The following is a 23,349-nucleotide window of genomic DNA, read 5'->3' as shown; positions in this document are numbered from 1 at the left end:
AAGAGTACCCCAATTCATCATATAACTGTCCCTTCTAAAACCAAAAATTCAACTCAATCAAAGATCATCTAAAAAAAAAAATTCAGAAAAATACGCTGAAAATCCTCGCACATGGGTTTGTGATTCACCTCTTGCGACAGCTTGCATCTGGCTACAAACACTTTACCACCTTAAATCCGTGAAATATCTTGGAAGGAATGTTATGGTATTGTTAGATTTTCATCCGGCGAGGAAAAGAACTGGGTCAATCATTGGTAAGCCTTTTTGCAATTTTAATGCATTGTAGAACTTATGCAGTTTTTCATTTACCTAATTATTTTTCAGGTTTTGTCACGCTTTGCAGTTGAATTCGGCCTTCTAAATCGGCTGACCACAGCGCTCTTTGTAAAAGAGAGATCCATTAGTTCGGAGAGCAAGGGCACTTAAGTTTAAAAGATTGTTATGCGATAAAATGAAAAATACGCAGACAATGAGCTTCTGTCTAAATTTGTGTAAACGATTTGTATTTAATTTATTTACACTAAAAATGACACCGGACAATTCTTTCACAATTTCACGAATATCACTCAGTGTAAAGGATTAATTACGTGAGCCTTCATACTACCACTGAAGTATCACGTTTTTTTTTAAAAAAAAACGAACGCACCCGTTCTAAACAACTCTACCGTTCTTATTTCAAAAAACGTAATGGAAATTTTGGAGTCTGCATAAGAAACAGCACAATCCATAAAATGACAAGATGTAGTCCTTTAACGTGGTTTACAGAGGAGCAATATCTATTATAGCTCGCTCACTATGTCCCAATCAGTGGAAAACAGTAGTTTACATGAGCAAACTGCAATTGAGATTCAAACTAAAACTCACCAGGAGAAAAACTCCGTAGAAATTGCTTCATTCATACAATAGCAAAAATTAAAAGTTTTACTCGTATTACATACTAAGAATGCTAGGGCCGAATTGAAGTTGAATACAACTTGATATCTTCTATGGGTGCACTATACGCTAGCTTTTGTTCTAAAACCGTTCCTTTCAATCCAAGGTAGCTCCGTAACTGGTCCTCTCTTTAGTCTGTAGGATGCCCCTTGACGCCAACCTCCAGCCCAGTCTCTTCAAAAGGCCCTTTCCCTGCGGCCATGGTCTCTTGTGTCGGTAAAGCTTCCTCCGGGCTATCTTTGCTTTCTGTCTCACACCTGGCGCTTGCTTTGAGCGGCTTTTCGTCAGAGTACTCGTCATCTTTGAGAGGTTCCGAGTCTTCGCCTTTTTCTTTATAAGGCCTCTGGGTTTCCTGGACAATGTGTTCAGGGCTCTGGTCTTTTGTTTCCTCACCAGATTGGTTTATCGTTTCTTGAGCGGGGGTTTCCTTCATGAGTTCTTTCAAGTCACCTTTTTGGTAAACATGCCTGACAGGGTGACCCCTTGATTCGTCCTCCTTCTTTGGAGTTTCTTCACTTTCCTCCACAGCTGTTTCTTCCGAACGTTTCTCGTCTGCTAACTCTTGGATCGGCTTTTCTTTCATGATCTCCTCTTTGCTTGAACCAGGAGATAATTTCTCTGCTTCGGGTGACTCTTGCGTAGGTCTTCTCGCCTCTTTACCTGACGAATCAGAGGTGGCGTTCTTTGATTCTTGTACCGGCCTTTCCTTCATGTTTTCAAACTCGAACGATTCGGGAGATTTTCGCACCTCTGGCGTTTCTTGCGTAGGTTTCCTAGCATCCTTATCAGACGGCAAGGATTCATCGCCAGAAACGGGAGGATTGCCTGTGCTTTTTATAGGAAAACCTGATTCTTGTTCCGGTCTTTCTTTCATTTTTTCCATCTCACTTAGGGAAGCATGCTCTGCAGCAGGTGCCTCTTGGATAGGCAATCTTGCATCTTTATCAGACTCCACCCCTGGTACCTCATTTGGCCTGGAATCAACGACTACCGACTCATTCTTTTCAATTCCTTGTAGCGGCACACAGTTTGAATCAGCACCCATGTCACTTCTTTCCATACACAGTGGTGAAAACCCTGGCGAAGGTGAGGGCGACTTTGGATCATGAACTGGGGTTTTGCCAGACGGTGGAAGTGGTATTTCTAAAGGCCGTGGGGTTGCTGTCCCCGGAGAATTCGAATTCCCTAGAAACAAAAAAAGAGAAAAAATTGTGACGTTACTTAAAAGCAGCGAATGAGTATACTGATACTCGTTCGCCCTCGCGTCTGTTTTGCTCCATTTAAAACTTCAACGTTGTAAGTCTTAACCTATTAACTCCCAAGATCTCACGAGTAATTCTCCTTACTGTCTGCCATACAGTTCTTGTGATGTTAGTTTGGATAAACATATAATCCCCTAATTGATATTTTTCTTTATTCTCATCACTTGTCTGCTTGATATTTTATTGATATTGTAAGGAGAAATTCTGTCTTGGTCACTCATAGCAGTTAAAGGGTTAAATTACTGAAGAAGAGTTAATCTTATATTGTACTCAATTGGATAAATTTTTTCCAGAGAAATTGGTTTTATACTCTTAACACCTGTTTGTGGTACAATAAAATGACATTCTATGTAGAAGTTACAAATTAATCAGCTCTGAGAGTTGAAGGTTTAACACTAACCTCGACCAAAATTCATTGTATTCATGGAGCTGTCTCCTCCCCCCAAAAAGACATTTTCAGCGTGTTGGATAGTTATGTTGCCGCCTGCACAATAAAAAGCAAAAGAGGTTACATCCAAAAGCAAAGGTATCATTCATAAGCCGAAGGTATGTTTTGTTTTAATCCAGTTCAATACGTTTTATGACCTCATTCATTTAATCAAAATCATGAATAGTTTATTCGTTGGACGAATATAAATGAGAGAGAAAACAAATTTTAGAGGGCAAAATGCGAAACAAATGGAGGGGTGTCCGTCGGGATGTCTGCCCCGTTGGGTTCAATTGGCAACTTACGAACAAACCGCACGCGCTTGTCGTACTTAATTCTTTACTGAGCCACCATGGTCTATATCTCTATCACGGTAGTGTACGTAACATGAAATATGCAGTTGCATTTCGCTGCAAAGTTTTCGTCCCTGGTAGTCGCGAGTTTCTATTTCTAAACTTTCCGAGAGTCAGATTGGCGAAAATAATTGTCACCAGCCCACCCGAGTCTTCTCTTTTATCAATCAAACCCCTTGTTCGACGCCTACTAAAACTTGAGTGTTTTGACTTTGTTTGTCTTCATTTTCCAAAACTTCCGCGCGCATGCATACCTCGATATACACACGCTAAGCATGAACCAATTCTTAAAATAGTAAAATGATATCGTGAAGTCATATAATGCAGTGGTTCCCTTCTTACCTCTGTTTTCATCTCTAATTGGAAGGCTTCCTTGATACCCATCTCCTCCCTAGTTCAGTTAAGTACAAATAAATGGCGGTTATTTTAGGGCCTTCATGACATTGAAATACAACAAAAACCTAATATATTTGTCTTTCAGGACTCACAGTTACAATAGAACAAGAAAAAACAAGGATTGAAAGGGTGGCGAAAGTTGTATAAGTCGAGGCCAGCACTTTTAGCAAAAGATAAGCTTTCCGTAAGAAAAATAAAATGCTAGTGAGAGCATTACCCGGTCCTTGTCCAGGGGGGAAATTTTTTATCTTTGTTAACATGACGAAAAACAATAAGTTGTTTTTCATGCAAGTTTGAATGAAAAACTTAGAAAAGAAGGGAATAATCAAATGCATACACATCTAGTAAATTCAACAAGTCATTATACTTACAACATCGTCACCTGAGGAAAATGGAAAACTCGACCCAAACATTGCTTCTTTCGCATATATTCACTGATAACCTATAAAATGACAGAAAACTAAATTAAACTAAATTAAACAAATCTATCTTCTACATCGTGTAAGGAACCCAGGTTTGATAAGCTTCTAGCTTCTGCTGGGTTTCCTCGCCACACTACTTATAAATGACCCTAAATCATAATTTTATCTGGATTAAGTATAGATTGTTGTATACAATTTTCATTTATTTTTGTATGTGTGTGTGTGTAAGTGGCAAATAAATAATAATAAAAAATAAATGACAAGACCTCTTCAGAAAAACGACTTCTTTCTTTTTTTTTGCAAATTTTTATATCCTACAAGGTGCTTAAAATATCAACGCTTCTAACAATAACAAAATAAAACTCACGTATGATTTCGCAACATTATCTGCAGTACTACTCAACTGATACAGTGTCAAATGCTCCTAACACTTTGAACCGACAGCGTGCTAATAAACTTACTGGCATTTTCTTTCCCTCACTAAGAACTATTTTTCTTTTAGTTTCATTAAGTTTAAAGGAATAAATATAATATTTCCTAATTCAGTGGTCTCCAGAGAGATTTACGATAAACTTAAAACGAAATAGCTTGCTTTCCTTAAACTAAATTTCGAACTCATCACTAGAGCTTAATTAGTAGAACGTTTAGCAACTTGTCTCGAAGGAAGGGCTTGCATAGATTACCATCATTATTTTAATTAACGTTAAGGTTGTTATACTATACTCTTTTCCCAAATGGCAGCAGAAAACTCCCACCTTCCATCCTCTTTTAGATAACGTTGCCAGGTGTGCGTGATTACCAAACAAAGGGTAAAGACCACAGCGAGCTCGAGAAATTGCCACACACAAACTATTACTATTGAAGATAGATAACAATCGTGGATTTGGTGTTACTTCGAACCCAAAGATATGAGAATTATATCATTCTCTTGCCCATGGTCAGTAAGAAAAAAGTGAACAGTGTAATGGGACTCGCTAAAAAATCGGCATGTTATTATTGGTATGTTGAGGTTAAGTTTTAGGAGTCAGGTTTTGGCTCAATAAGTATGGAGCTTATCCAAGTTCCATGGCATGAAGGAAAGAAAAGGATGCTGCCTATCGCTTGATTACTCCGCAACCAATTCATCTTTCGGAAATCAGGTCCGTTAGTTCAGTGGGCAGCAGCAGTCGGTAAGTCGTAAATCAGTCATTCAGTCAGTCAGTAAGTCGGTATGTCAGTCGGTTAGTCAGGTCTGTCTGTCAAGCAGTCAGTTGGTCAATCGATCAGTTTTTCAATCACTTGGTCCTTCGAGTAAAGGAGGAAAGTTTCTAAAGAAACTGTGGTGGTTCGCCGGCGGGAGAGTATGACAAGATCATTTTGGTTTTATCAACTGAGTTTGAGTAATGTAAATGGGCCGCCGTATAAGAGTCTTAAAAGCGGACGTCTTTCAGTGTTAGCCACGGTCAGAGCGGAACAGTTGGTCGAGTCGGTCAGTTCAGTCACTGACAGGTAAGGTCAGTTGGTCCAGCGGTCGGCAGTCATAAATGTCTGTCAATCGATCGGTCGGTAATTAATTGATCTGTCCGTCAGGGGGTCGAAGGTCAGTGGGCGAGAGTCAGTGAGCCAGTCAGTCAGTATTGAACTCAATGAACCGCAATCAAATGGAATAAAGTGGGTAAAGTTCTTAAGCAACAGTGGTGCGGCGTTGGTGGGAGTGTTAACAGGGTAAATTAGTATTACCAATTGAGTCTGATAACGGGAAAGTGGCCAATCTAAAGAGTGTGAAAGCTGACGTTTCGAGCGTTCGCTTCGACGAAGGGCTCTAACGCTCGAAAAGAGTCAGCTTTTAAACTCTTTGTGGCGGCCCAATTTACGTTATCACTCAGTTGCTAATACTAAAATACCCTGTAAAACAATCAGTCAGTCGGTCGCTGTGGTCAGGAAGTTATCATTCAGTCAGTCAATCGGCAACACAGATATTGAGGCACTTATTATTAGGGTAAAATTTAGCGTCATGGAACTTGAACTTGTAAGCATTTTTGTAATGGGGGAATACCGTGGCATGAAACATCGAATTCAGATATATACAAAACGGACAAAAGATAAATAAAATTAGTAAATCATCCCCAGAGAAATTAGCCATAATCACTTGTTTTTCGCATAAAATTCAAGATCACCATGTTCTCAGCGTCCAGTTTGCTTTACCTGGAAACTATCGAGTGTCTGGTAAACCTTTGATATCTGACAGTGGGGCGGAAGTTATCTGCCTGTTTGAATTGCTTCATATTTCGGCGAGACTGAAGCGTCAACAGAAACGCATCAGTTTAAAAATTTTCGATTTTGACAGTGGGGCTACATTCGCTAGTAGACGGCACATCGATGATGGAATCATTGAGTAAATAGTGAAAATATTCCTCTTTCGCAAGGAAAAGTGTATCTTGGAGGAAATTGTGTCTGAGTTAACTTTGAAGGAGTCACAGGACATTTTCACTACCAATGGATAAATTGAGGTTTGCTTTTCCCTCCAAAATAGAGACTTCTCTGGGACGACCTAAATGGGTGAGCTGGCAGCAAAAAACATTTCTGTTAGGAAGAAGCTACCTTAAACATGACCTCTATAAAAGACGTTCTCTTACCCAGTGCATCCCTCTAAGGTTGATGGGAACTCAGTGAACAAGTTAAAAGTACAACAATTAAAGGAAAAAAATCAGATGACTGACTGACCTGTCCTCGATATGAACAAAGAACTGTAATCTTTGATGGTAGGACTCTCTTCTTCTTCTTCTTCTTCTCGCAAAGTGTTTTTGCAACTTCAGTAATTTTTCTAGCCTCTGTAATATTTCTCTTGCTGTGGGAATTCTTAGATTCATCTTCCCAGTCTGTATGAGTCCAGAAATATATGCTCGATTCGACAAAAGATGGTAAAACGTTTTCTTGTACATGCTAAAAAACGAAAACATATAAGAAGAGGATTCAAAACAAATGCAAAAGTTTCGTGATTTACAGAAGTCCAGAACTACGTAGCCTGTATAGCTAGGACTCGATTAACATCGTGATTGACACGACCGCGCGAGTGACTGACACGCGAGAGAGAGACTTCACGCGCACATCACGAAGACAATTTTGTGTTTTATTTAGAGATCACCATCAACCTGATAAGTCTCTTTTTCTCAACACCTGATTGGGTAATTTCATAGTATATAGTTCCGTCAGCAGATTATTTTAAGAGGCTATTTAAAAACTGTTTCAAATTCCTAGGAGTGAACAAATCAGATCGTTACCTCGTGGTTTGTCTTCAGATTGTCATAAATCTTAAGTTCTCGGAGCAATTCGACAATGTCATCTTTCATTCTGCACTGAAATCCAAGCTGTCTGTATGGCAGCTTGCAGTTGATAAGTCTCTCGAAAAGGGAGAGATCTAGATGATGATGTTTTTTGAGTCGGTTGAAATGTACCACTGGCCTTAGTTGTTTATGATCACCGATCATAATGAGGTGTTGTACAGAGGGCGGAATGACAGCTACAAGCTGTGCTTCGAGGATTTCGGCAGCTTCCTCCACTATCATGACAGACGGTTTAATGTCAGCTGTGTATAAAATTGTAAGTGATAAGATGTTAGATAGAGCGCGCCTCTGTAATTTTCTGTTAGTGCCCATACAACCTTAACACACGGTCCCGTCATGCAAGAGGCGCTTGGAGAGAGTTTAGCATGACGAGCCATAACGACGGCTACGAGAGGGCAGGGCAAAAAGAAAAGAAAGTAAGTCAACAATTTGAAAAGAAGAAAAAAATAGTAAACGAGAAAAGTAAAATTAATGAATAAATGAATGAACGATAGAAAAGCAAGCAGACAGGAACGTGGGGAGGGAGTAAGTAAAGGAGGAATGAAGTAACAAAGAAGTCTATTTCGAGGACGTTTATGGCCAAAATGTTGCTTTCGGTGAGAAATCCAACCAACTTTATTTATTTGCTGTTGACCTCTGCTAAAGAACCAATGACAGCAAAAAGGCAAACAAAACATAGAAACCAACCACCTGCGAGCGATCATAAAGCGCCGATCAGATCCACGAGGCTTTTTTCACAAAAGAAAGCCCATCCAAATTCATGGATGTTAATCGAGCCAAGATAAACAGCAGTAATAACAGTCCTCACCCAACAGATTTGCCCTCATAGTCGCTCCAGTCACTGTCATTCCAATAACGTGACATTTTTTCATCACTTCAATGTCATGTTGATTTCTCAGCTCTTTGAGTTGATGATGTATCTGTTAGGTAACAAGAAAATCTTTTTGTTAGCTGCAATGCGCCTGTATGTAAAGAACCGTTGAAACGGTCATGATAGTTGATGATAATTTCAACTATCACGCAAGTTTGAAGAAGAACTATCATGCAGTATGAGCGACTATCATCAACTATCACGTAGTTTGGACATGTTCAAACTCGACATGATGATTGATGATGGTTTTTGCCGTTTGAATGAGGACATGATATTGAATGATAGTCTTTCGGTCAGTAGTTTCGCCGAAAACGGGCGCAAATTGAAATGAAAAATGGTAAGATGACTAACCTGGAAAGCTTCAGTATCTTCACCTCGCAACTTCTTGACCAAATATTTCAAATGCCACCGAAATTTCTGACCTCAGCGTGCCTCATATTTGTTTACAACTTCGCGATCTCATTGCATGATTTTTTTTAACTATTATTAACTATCATGAACCATTTGAACGTTAACATGATAGTCGATAAAAGTTCAAACGGGGGGGGGGGGGAGGGGAAGAGAGGGGGGCGGGCGATTTCGAGGAAACGGAGTGGGGATGAGTCGTCGCCACCAAAGTATATAGAGGGAATGTAGAAAATTGGTTGCTAATTAACTGAAAATGACGGGAGATCATAAGAATAATACAGAGACTTATGAAGGATTAAGTAAGTTTTATCGTGACACAACCAAAATCCTTCGACCACCCGCCCCCCGCCCCTCGACAAAAAATGACTCACCTTTTTACCTCTGTGTACAAGCTGCTCACTTCATGGAGCTCAGAACAAAAAAAATCACTCATCTTTTTACCTCTGTGTACAAGCTGCTCACTTCATGGAACTCAGAACAGGCTTTCTTGTAGAATTTGCTTTGCAAAACATACACAAGCTGGACTCTTTTCTCTTTCCCAAGATCCCACACTTTGACGTCATCCAAGAGATTTATATAAGGTATCACCTCTAATTACAAAAAAAAAGGGTAAATTGCTCTTTTACCTGTATAGTTATTAAATGCTTCTTGTCTTAAATACGAGGCCGCAGTTTGATCACAGCTTCGTATTCAAAGGTTGGATCGCACTATCTATTTCCTCATTAATTTGATGTGTTTTCACGTATGTAACAACAATATAATAATCCTGTTAATTTGCATTATCCACATTTGACTTGGTCGCGACGTTCCGTTGATACAACGAACAAGGACTTTCAACATCTGAAAATTCTTAAACGTCAAGTGGAGCTATGTTTTTATCTGTTTGTTTATTTGTCTTTATCATTCTGTAGGAAGAATATGCCTCTCTCTCCGATAGCAAATGTATTGCTTACTACGACACTGCTACTAAAAACTTTGGAAACAGAATTACAGAGGTATCGCAACATCCTCTCAATATCTGGGTTTTAAAACATAACAGAGGCAATTTACCTGTTTCATCGACACAAACCAGCTTGCGCTCCCTTGTTCCACAACATGAATCTCCCCTTTCCTTCAGCTGAACTTCATTGGCAACATCTTGGGCGATTGTTACGTCTTCTTCATCGCAGATGTCTTTATCCAAAACACGAAGACGCTCCTCCGCCTCCACTGAAGGATCTCTAGCGTCGCTTGGATTCTCCTGTTCTGGATCTTCTTTCCTTTTTTGCTTCGCAAGAGCAGCTGCTACACTAGAGTCGTAAGAAAAATGAAAAATGCATCTGTGTTTTTAGTGGAACAATTCTTCAAAGCCAACAAGTGTTGACCTACTGCACCGTAATGTGTCTCGAGCGTGCTTACATCAGACAACGGCCGACAGCCTGAGCATTCGGACATCCAATTTACTTTCCATGTGAGGAATGCAGATAAAAACTAAGGTTTAAAGATCTCAGTAGGCATACTTGTGATGATTTGTCCGACGTAAGGTTTTTTTTACTGCAAGTAATCGTAAACGCAACAGATATATATGATTCTGTCAATCCCATGTAGCAAGGAAATTCCAAGAAAAGAGAAAACTTGCTGCGAACGGCCGTAATCCGGCCCGGAGCTTGTGGCTATCATATTCACTTACTTGCTCTTTGGTTTAGGCTCCTGTTCTTCACTAACAAACTTATCGAACTCTTCTTGGGCAGGCAACCACTCCTGAAGTGCATTTTTCACAAGTTCTGGATGAAAAGAAAAACCTTTTAAACAAATTATGACGAACAGATCTATGGTGGCGGTCTCGCTAATAAGGTGCAACCACACCCTCAGTTGGCCGCTGGGGTTTGAGTGAGTGGTAGAAAAAAATTAAATTAATTAAAAAATTAACCACTTCGACATGTGTTTTCAAAGAAGTCCGTTTCCAGTGGAGAATCTGTGCGGTTAACTGTAGAAGTTAGGCGTCATCGTAGGAATAATGTTTTGTGTTAATTATTCCGGCGTGGTAAAGCCTAGAATAATCAAGTCATGGTTTTTATGTGGGAGAGTTAAAAAGGCAAATTCATTTTGTTGGCTAAGAATTAAATTTAGGGTTGAGTACCTAAAAATCGAGCATTGCTCCTAAGGCCACTTCGATCATTTCTTTCGGTCACCTTCTTCAGAAAAATTTCCACTTCTTCTTCATCAACTGGCTCACGTTTGTTGTCCCGAAGAAGGGACCTAATCTGGTCGACCGACGCTTCCTTGTAAAAACAATGGAATCAAATGTACATCAGATTTGATGATAAGCTGGACTATACAAGCCTTTTGATTGGTTCTCACCGATGATCTATTGCAGAACAGACGCATATCGGACGTCACCTTTAACAACATGTTCCTTCTTGGCTACACTTAAACAAATAGATCCCATGTTGCCGTCCTCCCTGATCATAATAGATCACATTAGACATCAAAATGCGGCGAGAACATAAGTGACACACTACGCCTGGTGTGCCTTTTTTTGTTTTGTTTTTTTTGTTCTTACCACATTTTGAGGTCCTCAGTGTTCTATCCCTAAACAGAAGTACGACACTCAACATGCAATCTATTCGTTGACTTGATGATGGTGGTATCATTTTGAAAATTACACGATTTGTCGAAATATCTCAAAAAAAATAAATATATATATATATATATAGCCCTAGGCTCAGGCCGGGTTTTTAATAACACATGTCTTAGACTCTATGCTACTAGCCATTTGGATTTCACCCCAGGTTTTAAAGTCAAGCACTCTAAATTCTGAACCAGGATAGCATGATGCCGTAACCCTATTTTTAAACTAAAAAGTATATTATTATCACTCAGATAAAGACAGGTAGTTACATACTTCCAAGAACATCTCTGCATTGAAAATACTGGAAAATGCCAACTTCTGGAAGGCACTTCTTACTCGAGGCTGCAGAGCCCAAAGTTTTCCTGTCAGGCTTTTTTTCCGTTCATACAATCCCTGAGGCCACTTTCGCCCAACCTAAACAAACAAACAAATAGAAAACCAAAACCAATTTCATTTCCATGCGCTTGTAGCTGATCACGTGTACTTGATTAGGATACTTATTGGTTCATGCAGTGTTTAGTTTATTGCGATTAACCACCTCGTTTACTTTCTTTCTTAGTGGAAAATCTTTAAAATATCACACTGTCACAGAATCATTTGACGTTGTTGATTTACAGGCAAACCTCTCTTAGCAAGAGTCTCCTCAATTTTTCGTCAGCATCTTCAGGCAAGTTTCCAACACGAACAATCTTCTCATCCGGGGATGAATTTTTGGCGAGAGCTTCCAAGAAATTGTTCAAGGCGTGATTCTTATAGGTCACAACCTGTAAACCAGGATATCAAAAATAAGACAACGCTGATGATGGAAACCTTAAAAAAAGGAAACAATGTGAAGCCACACAAAAAGAGAGTATATGGTGTCAAGGCGACTGCTCAACTGTACTCGACACTCTCTTAAATTATCCTTAATTAGTAGAAAAAGGTGAGTAGTGCTATAAAAGCACACAAAGCTGTCCCTTTTTCTGAGCACTCAAAAATAAATCATGGATTTTTATTATTATTGTATATTCTTTGAGGCGTGAAGGTAACCACAGTAAAATAAATTTGAGCTGACCTTGTTAACCCCTTCACTCCTTAGATCTGATTTACTTAGATCTGTAAATTCCCTCATATAGATGCTACACTTTTTCTTGTAAATTAGTTATGAGAATTTGCCATTAGATCAAGATGACAACTTCTACCTAATAAGTTTGAGTATCCTCTTCACCTGTTTTCTGGATAGTGTAGGAATATTATTGGGAGAAGCTACCTCTTAATCACTTCTGGGAGTTAAAGAGATAAGGAAACTTTTGGCAAAATTCCACTTCAATTTGAATCCTCACAAACTCTGATCTGTGAGTCTGCAGGGGCAAGGTTCCTATTCCCTCGCAAGTTTGTTATGCAGACTGCAAGCACTTAACCACGCACTTATGACATAAAGACTGCTGGACAGAGGGTTTTTTTACCAGAATAGGTCCATGGCTTTGTGGCACCTTCATGGACAAAAGAAGGCGCACTATGGCCACACCCACATATGACTTTCCAGTTCCTGGAGGACCCTGTGTAAGAAAGGAATAGCTAGGATATTTCATATGACCAAATAATTCAATGAGAAATGTTGGGTGGATACAAGTTAAAGCATTACCTGAATCAGCACAAGCTTGTTTTTTAGTGCCAGTTCCACTGCTGCAAGCTGTGTTGGATCCAGTTTGGGTTTGAAGTTGCTGTTCATCAGCATTCCCTCAAGATCTTTTACAGGTGAGTAAGAAGACTGTTTTTCCTGACAACTCAGAGACTCCTTATGAAAGATAATCTCCCAATCTGGGGGACTTTTTACGTCATTTAAGTATTCAGCTGGCTCAAAGTAGTTTGGTTTTGGGTAAACCAAGAATTCTTTAAATGGAACATGATCTAAAGAAAAAATGGGAAAACAAGCTCATGTATTTAATCTCTTCTCGCGTTACTGACTGATATTCAAATGTTAATGTTCCTTAACAGTATGTCATTGATATGACAGCCAATTCTTAAACTTGAATGTGTTGTAAAGAGTATGTTAGGAATTTTAAAGAAAGTAAACAATGGATGCAAAACATTGCTGCATTGTCCATTTTAATCCAATTAAGATCTAGGGTTGATGATAGGAACACTAGTAGGGAAGCTTTAATGAAATGTCTCTTGGCCAGATCTCTTAAAAAAGAAAAAAAAAGTGCAAACCGTTTGATAACCTAATAGCTATTTCTCTGGGAATCAAAAATGGTTCTTCTGTAGTACAAAAATCAATTACATAAAAATATACATGTACATTTAAGAAGCCATTAGACAATATATAAAGCTAAAAAAATTCATGCTTGAAAAGAATTCCAACCTATAAATGCCCTGAAAAACCAGTTCAGTACTCTTACCAGTGAGCTGGGCCATCAAGCAATCTGAGAAAATGTAGCTGACTGTTTAAATGTGACTTTGTACTTAAACTCTGTAATGGATGCATGATTTTATTGAAGGGAATATCACGAGAATCATTTAATAAAATTTAATCAAATAGAGAGAGGATCTTTATTCTAAAATCCAAATGTATATCCTTTATCTCATTAAAATAAACATCATTGTCTAACCTTTGCGTTGCAGTACTTCCATGGCTGAAGCGTATGCCTGATAGAATGTGTGGCTCTGTGCCATGTATGCTTCATCATCTGAAAATCAATAAAAGGCCTAAATGAAACATTAACCAATTGACCTGGCCTACTCATCCCCTGCTTCATTGTCCCAATGAGTATGAATCTATCCAAGGATTCCCAACCTCAAGTTTGCAAGTTACTTTATTCCAATAATAAATTAAAAACTGTGAAATACACATACAGCCTCTCATGATAGCATCAGGTGTCTTGCTAGTATGATTTCTACTCAGACATGATTCAGAACTTAAAAGCAATTTGCACTCAAAATCCATATTCCAAATTCTAAATTCAAGATTTCTCAAATGAACCAAATTAAATCAATACAATGCCACACAACATTTCAATAAGTAAATATGAAAGCTGTGTTGTATTTGAAAAAACTGGCCTTTATTTTTAAAACTAATAACTAAATGTTTTTATTCCCTTGACAAAGTTTAATGAACGATTGGTAAGAACAGCCTACAAACTTACTTTTGTTTGTAACCTCTTGTATTTGTGTAATAAACTCTGCTTCTGAAAGGTCATTTGCTTTGTCACAAAGAGTAATCCTTACAATGCTGGATTTCAAACAACAATATAAATCAATTAACTTTATTTACAGTAGGTTAAAAATTGAAAGTACAAAGTAGTCACCTGATGTGGACCTTCATGTACTACATACAGCATTATTCTATTAAAATTATAAGTGTGAATTAATATTTATCATAATAAATGAAACATTGGTTTTTATTCAAGATTATTAAGAAGCTTCCCTTTGATATGATATGTGGACCATTTAGTACTTATTTCTTAGAGCATACTCGAAATAACTTATGGAGGGAGTCTTTTTTAGATTGATTGGTATTCAATTCCAGGAAAAACGAAAGTTGAAAGTTGAATTACATAAATTATTATCAGAATCATTGGTGTATGGCAGTAACCCAGATGAAAATTGGAAGAATAACAACATTGCACGATTATATTAAGTACAATGTTCAACAGAAATGCAGAATCCGCATTAATATTTTAATATTTTGATACATCAGAGGCCTCATCCATGTATATACTGCCCAGGAAGTTTTTTCCCAATTAGTTCTTAATTTATACTTAAGATGCTGATTTTCAATGTTAAAATTCTCTTAATCTCAACAAAATTTGATGGGATTGGAAGAATCTTAACATTTGTGTATTTTTGATTCATCATTAAGAATTCAGACTTAAAGTTAATTAAAGTAATTTAATTACCTCTGGTCAGAAATATGATCTTCTACCAAACCCCAGATCGGTTTTTGAAAAGAGTTATCCAAGGAAATACACAGCAGATCTCCATACATGAGGAAATCTTGGCTGGCAAAGATACAATGAAATAATGTACTAAGTTATAATGATGTCAAGCTAAAAGAAGAATCTTCTCAAAAACAAGTGATCCAAAAATAAACCATATTTAATAATTTATGAACTTAATACAGTGCACCATGCTGGAACTCCCTTGCGAACTGAATTCCCAGGAGGAATTCCTAGAAGGGTGGAATTCTTGGGAATTTCTGGGAATTGAATTTGAGGCAATTTCAATATCCTGAGGTCCACATAAATTCTAAGAAATTCTCAACACCTTAAATGTGAAGGTTTTAAGAAAAGGAGTAATTTCAGAGGCTTAAAACCTTGGGTCAATAAAAGGTATGCTATACAAAACTTACCAAGAGATATACATACATGTATACGTTTATAACTTAAAGATCATGAATTTTATTAATTCAAACTAAGTTTTAGTAAATCTCTACATTAATATGAATTTTCTTATGAACCAGCAGTCAATTATGTTAAATGGAAATTGCCAATTAATCCAATGTACTCATATCACAGATTTGCTTTCTAACCTCAAAGGACTTTTGGATTCCATGATCATAAAATACTTTTATTGTGATGCAACTTAATGTCTCATGTCCACTGATGTGCCAAAATCATCAAACATTCATAAGCTGTTCCTTGGTACACAACTTCCACAATAGTTAACAATAATTACATTGTTATCAACACTTAAAGAACTTTGTTAGTTATGAACATAACTTACTTCCCTAACCTAAATTACTGGTTGCCTTTGTTAGAAAACCTTGAAACAGTCAAGCTCAGTTGCCTCAAACACTGTCAGAGACTTTTTGTTGACATTATTTTTATTAGAAATTTCATGCCTTAGACAAACAAATTCAACACCTAATTAATCTTTCGTTTTTCATGATTGTTGTTGCTGTTTTTTTTTCAGTTTTTTGCTCTGTTTTCGTGACTAATTGCTGTAATTTGTTTTGCTGTTTTTATTCTTACAAAACATTTTTGTAAGAGATCCAATACTTGTGGATCATCCACACACTTTGCAAACATTTGGCATGCAGACAAGACAGAGGTAGTCAATGTTCCCTTCGAGAAAAAAACACCTTTTAAATGACATCTTCAATTTACTTTATTTGAAACTCTGATCTAAAAATATTTGTCAACAATGTAACGATGTTAATTTATGCATGTTAAGTTAATTTATACAGTTTAGTTTACATCCGGGATCCGGCATGTTTCGCGCGCTCTTCGCTTGTTGATGTACACTCGGCTTACAAGATTAAAACATTGTGCTTGAGTGCTCTGGTGTTCCGTCATCCGTCTTAGCGAATACGTTACAAACAAGACTTGGTAGTAAGTGAGAAGTACAAACCAAGTTTCCTTTCTTCTAAACACTGCAATCGGCAAGCCAGCGGATTCACACTTTGCTAGCCAATGACAAGTCCTAAAAGATCCATGTGATCATGCCCGTGATCGGAAACAAAGAAGACTATTTGGCGCCCATCTTTGAATGTACTTTTCATCGGTTGATCACTTTTCTCAACTGTTTTGCTTAATATAACATTTCTAAAGATAGCTTTTATTGTAGTTCAATGGGAAAACGAGAACAGCGTGAGTGTTGTAAAAGAAAAGAAAGTCTTTGGCGCCGTGGAGTTAAAAGAAGGGACAACTGCTGACATATTGACTGGTACAAACAAGGGTCGAGTGGCCATCTGTAAAGCTACGATTTTGAAAGTTTGTGGTGAGTAAACATTGCGATATTCATTAAGTGATCAAAATCTTATAAAAGAATAGATGTAACAGGTTGAATTAAGCTTACATAACGCTCGGCGCAACTGAAACTAAAATGATTCTGAGAATCGAATCGGTCACTTGCATGCCGCAGTTTCTTAAGCTTATGCTTGACAATGAAATAAATCTATCAGTAAGGTTTCAAGATTCCTTTAGTCACGTTTGGGAACATTCAAGATTCATAATAGGAACTGCTATTAAACAAACCTTATTACATAAAGAAGCCCTCCTTGGTAAAAACAAAATAATGTATTCAGCCCTTTTTTAAGTAAAATCTATGGGAGAGATGTACCAACTCCAATATAAAAGTCACTCAATATAACAGAGATTTCTTAATTTGAGAATCCAATGAATGCCCTTTTTCTTATAGCCATCTTAAAGGCCTGGTCTGAGCTTTAAATATATATATTTATAAAGGCCTGGTCTGAGCTTTAAATATATATATTTATAAATATTTTTTTCAAATTCAGATGTCATGGAATCCAGATGCAAAATGGTCAAGCTTCTTGTAGACAACCTCATTCAAGGCCAACTCATTGTGAGCCCAGGGAAAAAAATACAAACAGCAGCTAAGTTTTCAGTTTAGGATAACTTCATTCTAATTTATTGTTACAGTTACAACAATATTTTAATTAAAAAATCAATTTTATTTATCTGTAATTCCCTTCACTCCCAAGAGTGCTTGGTTTTCAAATATAATTTAAGATATTGTATTTTATGGAAAAGAATCAACAGATTTTATCCACAATTTGTGTCAAACCAAATTTAATGATTAATTAGGACTATTTTATATGAATAGCTGTAATTGAGGATTAATCCATATGAAGTTTTCAAAGAAAACAAGAAACAAGAAAAGAAAAATAAATCAAATTCCATCCTAATATTACCACATGTTGATGTTAATAATTAATCAAAAAATATTTTACATGTTAGCCTTAATTAAACTTGTAAATAACTTTCATTGAATACTTGAATTTTAGATGGGTTTTTTTTAATTTAAAGGATTTATTTTATATCATTAGCCTCAAATTTTTGCTTAAAATTCCCAGTAATTATTAAACATTCCTAAAAATTCCTGAAAATTCCCAGAAATTCCCTAAGAATTTTTTAGATTTACAGCTTTTCAGGGTTCTCTGAGTTGGAATTCCTAGAAATTCCAAGTCCTGTTGGCTATAAACTTGGAATTTCTGGGAATTTCTGGGAATTTCTATGTTTTTAGAACCAGAGTTGTTATGGTTGGGAATTCCTAGGAATTCCCAATCCAAATTTACCATGAAAATTCACACCTTTATTCCTAGGACTTCCTAGGAAAAAATTCCCAGGAATTCCTAGAAATTCCAAAATCCATTTCACAAGGGCAGTGTTTTGGTCCCCATGGCAACTACTCCTTTTCATAGTTTGAAGTTAATTTGAGAATAATTAACAGTTTCATGTAAAATTACTCGAGTTATGTCTTTTTTTAATAAAAATTTGCCTCTTTTCCATGGCTTCCCAAGTATTACGTCTCAACATGTCACATAAATCTCTAAACTGAATGTCAGCCAAACTGCTTATTTTCAAGAGGAAGTTAAGTGTGGTCAGTGGTTAAGTACATTAAACAGTTAAGTTATAAGCTTTGGGTCTGTAATATGCAATCCTGAAATCAAAGGATATTTGTACCAGGATAGACTTAATAAATACACTACTTAAAGCTGGTTCAGTTACATATCAAAAGAGCAACAAGATAACCAAACTCTTTGATGAATGTACTTACTCAAGCTGTTCATCACTTTTTTCAGATGACTCTGATTTCTTGTACTCCAGTGAAAGTAACATCATAGTTGGAGAATTTTCATGATGAAGAGAAGTTCCTCTCAGGGAAACTCTGAGAATATCAAATTAATTACACACATTGAAAGCAATAATGACAAGCATACAAGTTTTGTGCATTTACAAGTACATGTAATGTAGTCTAGTAAGAGACTACTACATGATAACATCATCCATAAATTCATCTTAGGAAAGCATTTATGACGATGTTATTGTAATACTTGTTTCTTGTAGAAGGACAAGATAAATCAGATGTTGTTCAGCAGAATTTAAGGTATCATGTAGTATTCATGACCTGTTCACATACTCCTGATGATATCAGAAAGTGCCAAACCAACCTAAATATCATCCCATGTGAGAGTAAAACAGCAATTTGTTTTATACCTGTACATTGTCATATCTTTTGAACTGCATTTGTATCCATTTTTAACAAAATCATGGATTCCATTGCGTAACTTATAGAAGCATTCCTCTCTGAGAAGTCTGAAGTATGTATTTAAATATTCCTCCTCTGATTTGTATGGTCCTCGCTGTCTTATCACTGGCAAGTCGTCTGTCTTCAATCCTAAATATAAAGACTGCATGAGTATTTATAACACAACACCATCAACAAAGCCATTGCCAGCTTTAGAAAAACATTTTAACTCCCATGAGTGACCAAGACAGAGTTTTTCCTCACAGTATCTGACTATATCAAGTATACAAGTGATGAGAATAAAGAAAAATATAAATTAAGGAATTATCAGGTGATCCAATACCAAATTGTCTTACTAACATGACATGAATTTTGTGGCAGACAGTAAGGTGAATTGCTAATGAGATCTTGGGAGTGAAAGGGTTAATTCTACACTGAATTCCTCTAATACTCCATTTAACAGTTGTTCACAAACTCTATTACACCATGCCAACTATGGCCTGACTTCTCTATCACAACTAGGTCTCCCTTGTGCGATGCACAATGGGTTGAAGGTCAATTAAACAGTTTCTTCTATTCCGTCACTACATAAAATTCTACCCCTAAGCTATTTTCTAAGTACTCAGACTTAGAGAATATTCTCTTGCTGATATATTTCATAATCAAAAATCTGATTCTATGATTGACATTTGATTTCAATAGCTTAGATTAAACAGTTAATAATAACACATTGTAATACACTGAATAGGAGAGGTTCATCATCAACAGATGGCCCCAACAATAATAATTATTGTTATTAAAATAAACTCAATTAACTCTTACTGGGTTCATGGATCTCTTTCACAACTGGTATCAAGGGAAGATCTTTCCATTGCAAAGTCTGAACTTCTTCACGGCCTTGAGGCACCTCTAATGCAATGATGGATGACAGCTTAGTTAGGAAAAATATAGCTGCTTGTCCATTCTTTATGGCTGTCTCTAAGTCACTAGAGTTGACTACTAACTTATCCATAAGCACTTTAGCCAGTGGTAAAACATGTGGGCCAGCAGCTGGAATAGCAGTGACAACATGTTCCAGAATCCGCTGAACCAAGCTGAAATTTGACAAGTGACAACTGATTGTAAAGGAAACATGTAATATTTGAATTAATTCACAGTCAGTTAAATTAAGTGAAATCAAATCACATTTTTTAACAAAGATCAAGAAAAAAAAGGGAGCAACCCAACTCAACTTAACCTCCCCTTTCTAACCTCACCACTAGCTCTTTGCCAGAAAAGGCTGAAAACTCATGATCAGCATAACCTGGCATGAACAATATGGTAGCATATAACAAAATGTCTGCAGCAACAACCACCAAAAAATTAAAAAAAAAAAAAAAGCAAAAAATAACGGAGGCTAATAGATTAGCAACAATTAATAATCACCCTATTTAAAACTCCCGAGATCTAAATAGTGATTCTCTACAATCTTTGTCATTCATCACTTATCATTTTAGTTCTAAGAATTCAGTGATCAATTAAACAGCTGTCATCCCTCTAGCTGATAATTTTTTTATTTCCCATCACCTTTCTTCTTGATGATGTATGGAAATTGTAAGGAGAAGTTCATGCTTTTTCACTCCTGGAGTGAAAGGGATAAAAGAATAAAAAGCAGTAAAATTTTCAGTTATGTTCATACTTACCTCCCATCTTCAATAGTCTCATTAACAAAATCTGGAAAGAATGACTCGAAGAAAGCACTCCCCTGAAACTTTTTCACAAGATTAGTGACTGTGTGTGACATATTTCTCTGGGCACTGGAGCAGATCGTGTCAACAATGGATAAAATTTGCATAGCCATTGGTGTTGTATACTGTGCTTTGGGAAGTTCCAGGATGTATTTCCATAATGCAGTACATCTAAAAATGGCACAGCACAAAATCAGTAAGTCATGTCACAAAATTGCTATAAAGTTCCTCAACAAATTAATTAAGAACTTGTGACGCTTACTTGACTCTTAATCTGCCAAGATCTGATTGTTAATTTGAGAATTCTCATTGCCTATTTCTGTAGGTAATAACATGATTTAGAGTGCAATTTGGTCTTAATAATTGAGTGCAAGTAAATTTTTCAAAGACAATAAATTTACTTTCAGCACCCAAACCGGCAAGTGCAATTTGTAGTCTTTACAAAAATTTACATGAGAAATCATTTTTTTACTTATCAATGATGTACATGACAAAACATTGCATTAGAAAGGTAAGACAGACATAAATTTGCACTCATGTTACAACTTTGCATTTGTATTACATGAGAATGCAGTTAGTTTATAAGTTGTCAGTAATATGAATAATGTATGAAATGAATAATGTATGGATATTGTAGGTTGAAGTTATTTTTTAATCACTTCTGCTTAAAAACCAAAGTTCTAAGGAAAGTTGGCAATAAAGCTACAATATTTTGCTTATATTAAAAGTATAAGAGCACAATTCAATAAATAAAGTTTTGCCAAGCAACTGGCAAAAAATGTACCTCACAAGTTCAGTCACTGCAGCAGTTGAGCCTTCACTTGCAATCAAAAGGTTTAAAAATGACTCAATCTCAACATGATCACGATGGTAACACCTGGCAAAAAGACAGGAAAGAGATTTTTTGAAAAGTGGGAATGCATGGGGGGGGCGGATTCTCTAAGATGCAGCAGGAGGGTAGTTCTTGGAAATCTTCATGGAGATATGCAGCCTTGTTCTCCAAATCCTGGCCCTACTTGAAATGAATTAACACATACCATTTTCCACATCACTTTTAAGACATAGCATCTGAAAGCCGTGCTTGATAAAAAGCATGATGATTTTGCAAGTCAAAACCATCTAGTTCTCATTTGGAGAGTAAAGAAGAAAGTTTCTGGCAATTCTTATTCCAATCCATATGCTAAGGAATTATTAATAGGATAAATTAGTGAGCCAGTGGGTAATAATGCTACACTAACATAGAAGACTCCTTGTTCATTTACACCCAAATGCAATTGCTGATTTTTTATCTTGAAGAGAAGAAAGCTAAAACATGGTTAGTGTCACAGTCTACTGTCCTTCTTTCCCTGGATAAACTGATGATGCTTCTCGAAGTGATCTTTCCAATAATCTAATGGAAACCAGAGGTCATTTTTTCTCAAAAAGAAGGAATTTAGTTATCTAGTAATGAAGTTTATTTTGTATCCTGTACACTATGAATCAATTTTTCCAGGAAAATAAGATATCCCATATGGTGCTGCTCATTTCACAGTGAATTTATTGCACAGTGACATTTCATATACTTTTAGGATGAAATATAATTAGAGTAATGTAATATTGTTATAGGTGCAGAGATCAATCTCTAACAAGTTGTTACAAGATATCATGGTAAGATTGAAATTTATAACTGATATGAACTATACTTACTTTATCACTTCTGGTTCCATTGCAACTCCTTCCTTTCTCCGGCATTGTGTTACTTCAACAATGTCCCCAACTTTAAGATCATATCCTCTTAGAGATTCGTTTTTAACATCAATGACATGCTCAATCAATTCTGAATGGCCATCTTGAGCCTTGCAAGGTACTTTTATCAGCACAGACAGCTTACAATGGCCTGCATTGTATGTACATTTCCGTATCACAACACCATGAGGCTTTAAATTTTCTTCAAACAAGTCTATCAGGGCTGACCTTCTTGAGTCACAAAACTCAGAAAAACTGTCATTCTGTTCTTCTACCTTGACAAACTGTTTGAGTTGTTCAAAAAACACTTCTGGTGTTGTTTTTGTTACTGTTGAGCCTGCTGATTTCTGCTTTTCATCTTCTAATTTCTGCTTATCGATGAAATTTTCCAGCAGCCTTTTGTGGTATTTGTATGTGGGGTGTTCCTTGGACAGTCTGTATCCACAAGTTTCCCAGCCAGCTGGTACTGACACATGAGTTAGATATTCCACAAGTTTATCCTTAAACTTCCTGCGTTCAAAAAAATCAACACCTGGACATATTCTAGACACTACACTATCAATATCTCCATCTTGTTCGGTAGCCATCATTGAAAATTATCCTCTTCATTCTAGAAGAGTTAAATTATGAATGCTCAAGAATTAACTTCTGGGTGGGGTGGGTCACTTCCTGAGTATTCATAATATATTTCTTGTCTCTCATAGGCATTATGAATGAAAAATTTATCTCGTTTCCTGAAAATTAAAGGCTAAGCTTCTTCCTGGCGACTGAAATGAAAGTAGTACAGTTTGTCAATGCCAAAACATGGCTAGTGTCACAGTCTACTGTCCCTCTCTGCCCTGGATAAACTGACGTCACTTCTCGACGTGATCTTTCTGAGAATCCAACGGACACCAGAGGTCATTTTCTGAGAAGCG

At 36.8% G+C, this 23,349-nt stretch overlaps 2 protein-coding genes across 2 annotated transcripts; both read right to left on the bottom strand.

Moving 5' to 3' along the window:
• Positions 1 to 522: 522 nt before the first annotated feature.
• Positions 523 to 4,647, bottom strand: LOC131787881 (neurofilament heavy polypeptide-like). The gene is made up of 5 exons (XM_066174612.1): positions 4,549 to 4,647; positions 3,743 to 3,813; positions 3,318 to 3,366; positions 2,596 to 2,679; positions 523 to 2,118 (listed from the first exon to the last, which is right to left on the bottom strand). Exons 2-5 carry the CDS (start codon positions 3,782 to 3,784, stop codon positions 1,064 to 1,066), a joined length of 1,230 nt encoding a protein of 409 aa, XP_066030709.1. The 5' UTR covers positions 3,785 to 3,813; positions 4,549 to 4,647; the 3' UTR covers positions 523 to 1,063.
• A 2,684-nt stretch (positions 4,648 to 7,331) lies between these two features.
• LOC131787887 (NFX1-type zinc finger-containing protein 1-like) lies at positions 7,332 to 23,346 on the bottom strand. Its single transcript, XM_066174609.1, has 19 exons — positions 22,394 to 23,346; positions 21,492 to 21,584; positions 20,663 to 20,878; positions 19,803 to 20,074; positions 18,950 to 19,130; positions 18,510 to 18,620; positions 14,885 to 14,986; positions 14,132 to 14,217; positions 13,598 to 13,675; positions 12,631 to 12,896; positions 12,452 to 12,544; positions 11,630 to 11,770; positions 11,280 to 11,420; positions 10,515 to 10,656; positions 10,065 to 10,158; positions 9,446 to 9,684; positions 8,775 to 8,985; positions 7,925 to 8,036; positions 7,332 to 7,358 (listed from the first exon to the last, which is right to left on the bottom strand). Exons 1-17 carry the CDS (start codon positions 23,020 to 23,022, stop codon positions 8,825 to 8,827), a joined length of 3,045 nt encoding a protein of 1,014 aa, XP_066030706.1. The 5' UTR covers positions 23,023 to 23,346; the 3' UTR covers positions 7,332 to 7,358; positions 7,925 to 8,036; positions 8,775 to 8,824.
• Positions 23,347 to 23,349: the final 3 nt, after the last annotated feature.

This window comes from Pocillopora verrucosa, chromosome 11 (genome assembly GCF_036669915.1).
Source record: "Pocillopora verrucosa isolate sample1 chromosome 11, ASM3666991v2, whole genome shotgun sequence".
Classification (NCBI taxonomy): domain Eukaryota; kingdom Metazoa; phylum Cnidaria; class Anthozoa; order Scleractinia; family Pocilloporidae; genus Pocillopora; species Pocillopora verrucosa.
The sequence above is the reverse complement of the archived record's forward strand: the minus strand, read 5'-3'. Positions and strand labels throughout refer to the sequence as shown.

Bases quoted from the DNA above. Each gene is read 5' to 3' on its own strand.
- LOC131787881 (XM_066174612.1), bottom strand. From the start codon at position 3,784: ATGTTTGGGTCGAGTTTTCCATTTTCCTCAGGTGACGATGTT. The intron at 3,367-3,742 runs GTAAGTATAATG...TAACTGAACTAG, and splicing joins TTTCCTCAGGTGACGATGTT to GGAGGAGATGGGTATCAAGG. The intron at 2,119-2,595 runs GTTAGTGTTAAA...TTTTGTTTCTAG, and splicing joins TACAATGAATTTTGGTCGAG to GGAATTCGAATTCTCCGGGG.
- LOC131787887 (XM_066174609.1), bottom strand. From the start codon at position 23,022: ATGATGGCTACCGAACAAGATGGAGATATTGATAGTGTAGTGTCTAGA. The intron at 20,075-20,662 runs GTAAGTATGAAC...GTCAAATTTCAG, and splicing joins GAGACTATTGAAGATGGGAG to CTTGGTTCAGCGGATTCTGG. The intron at 19,131-19,802 runs GTAAGAGTTAAT...CTTTATATTTAG, and splicing joins GAAAGAGATCCATGAACCCA to GATTGAAGACAGACGACTTG.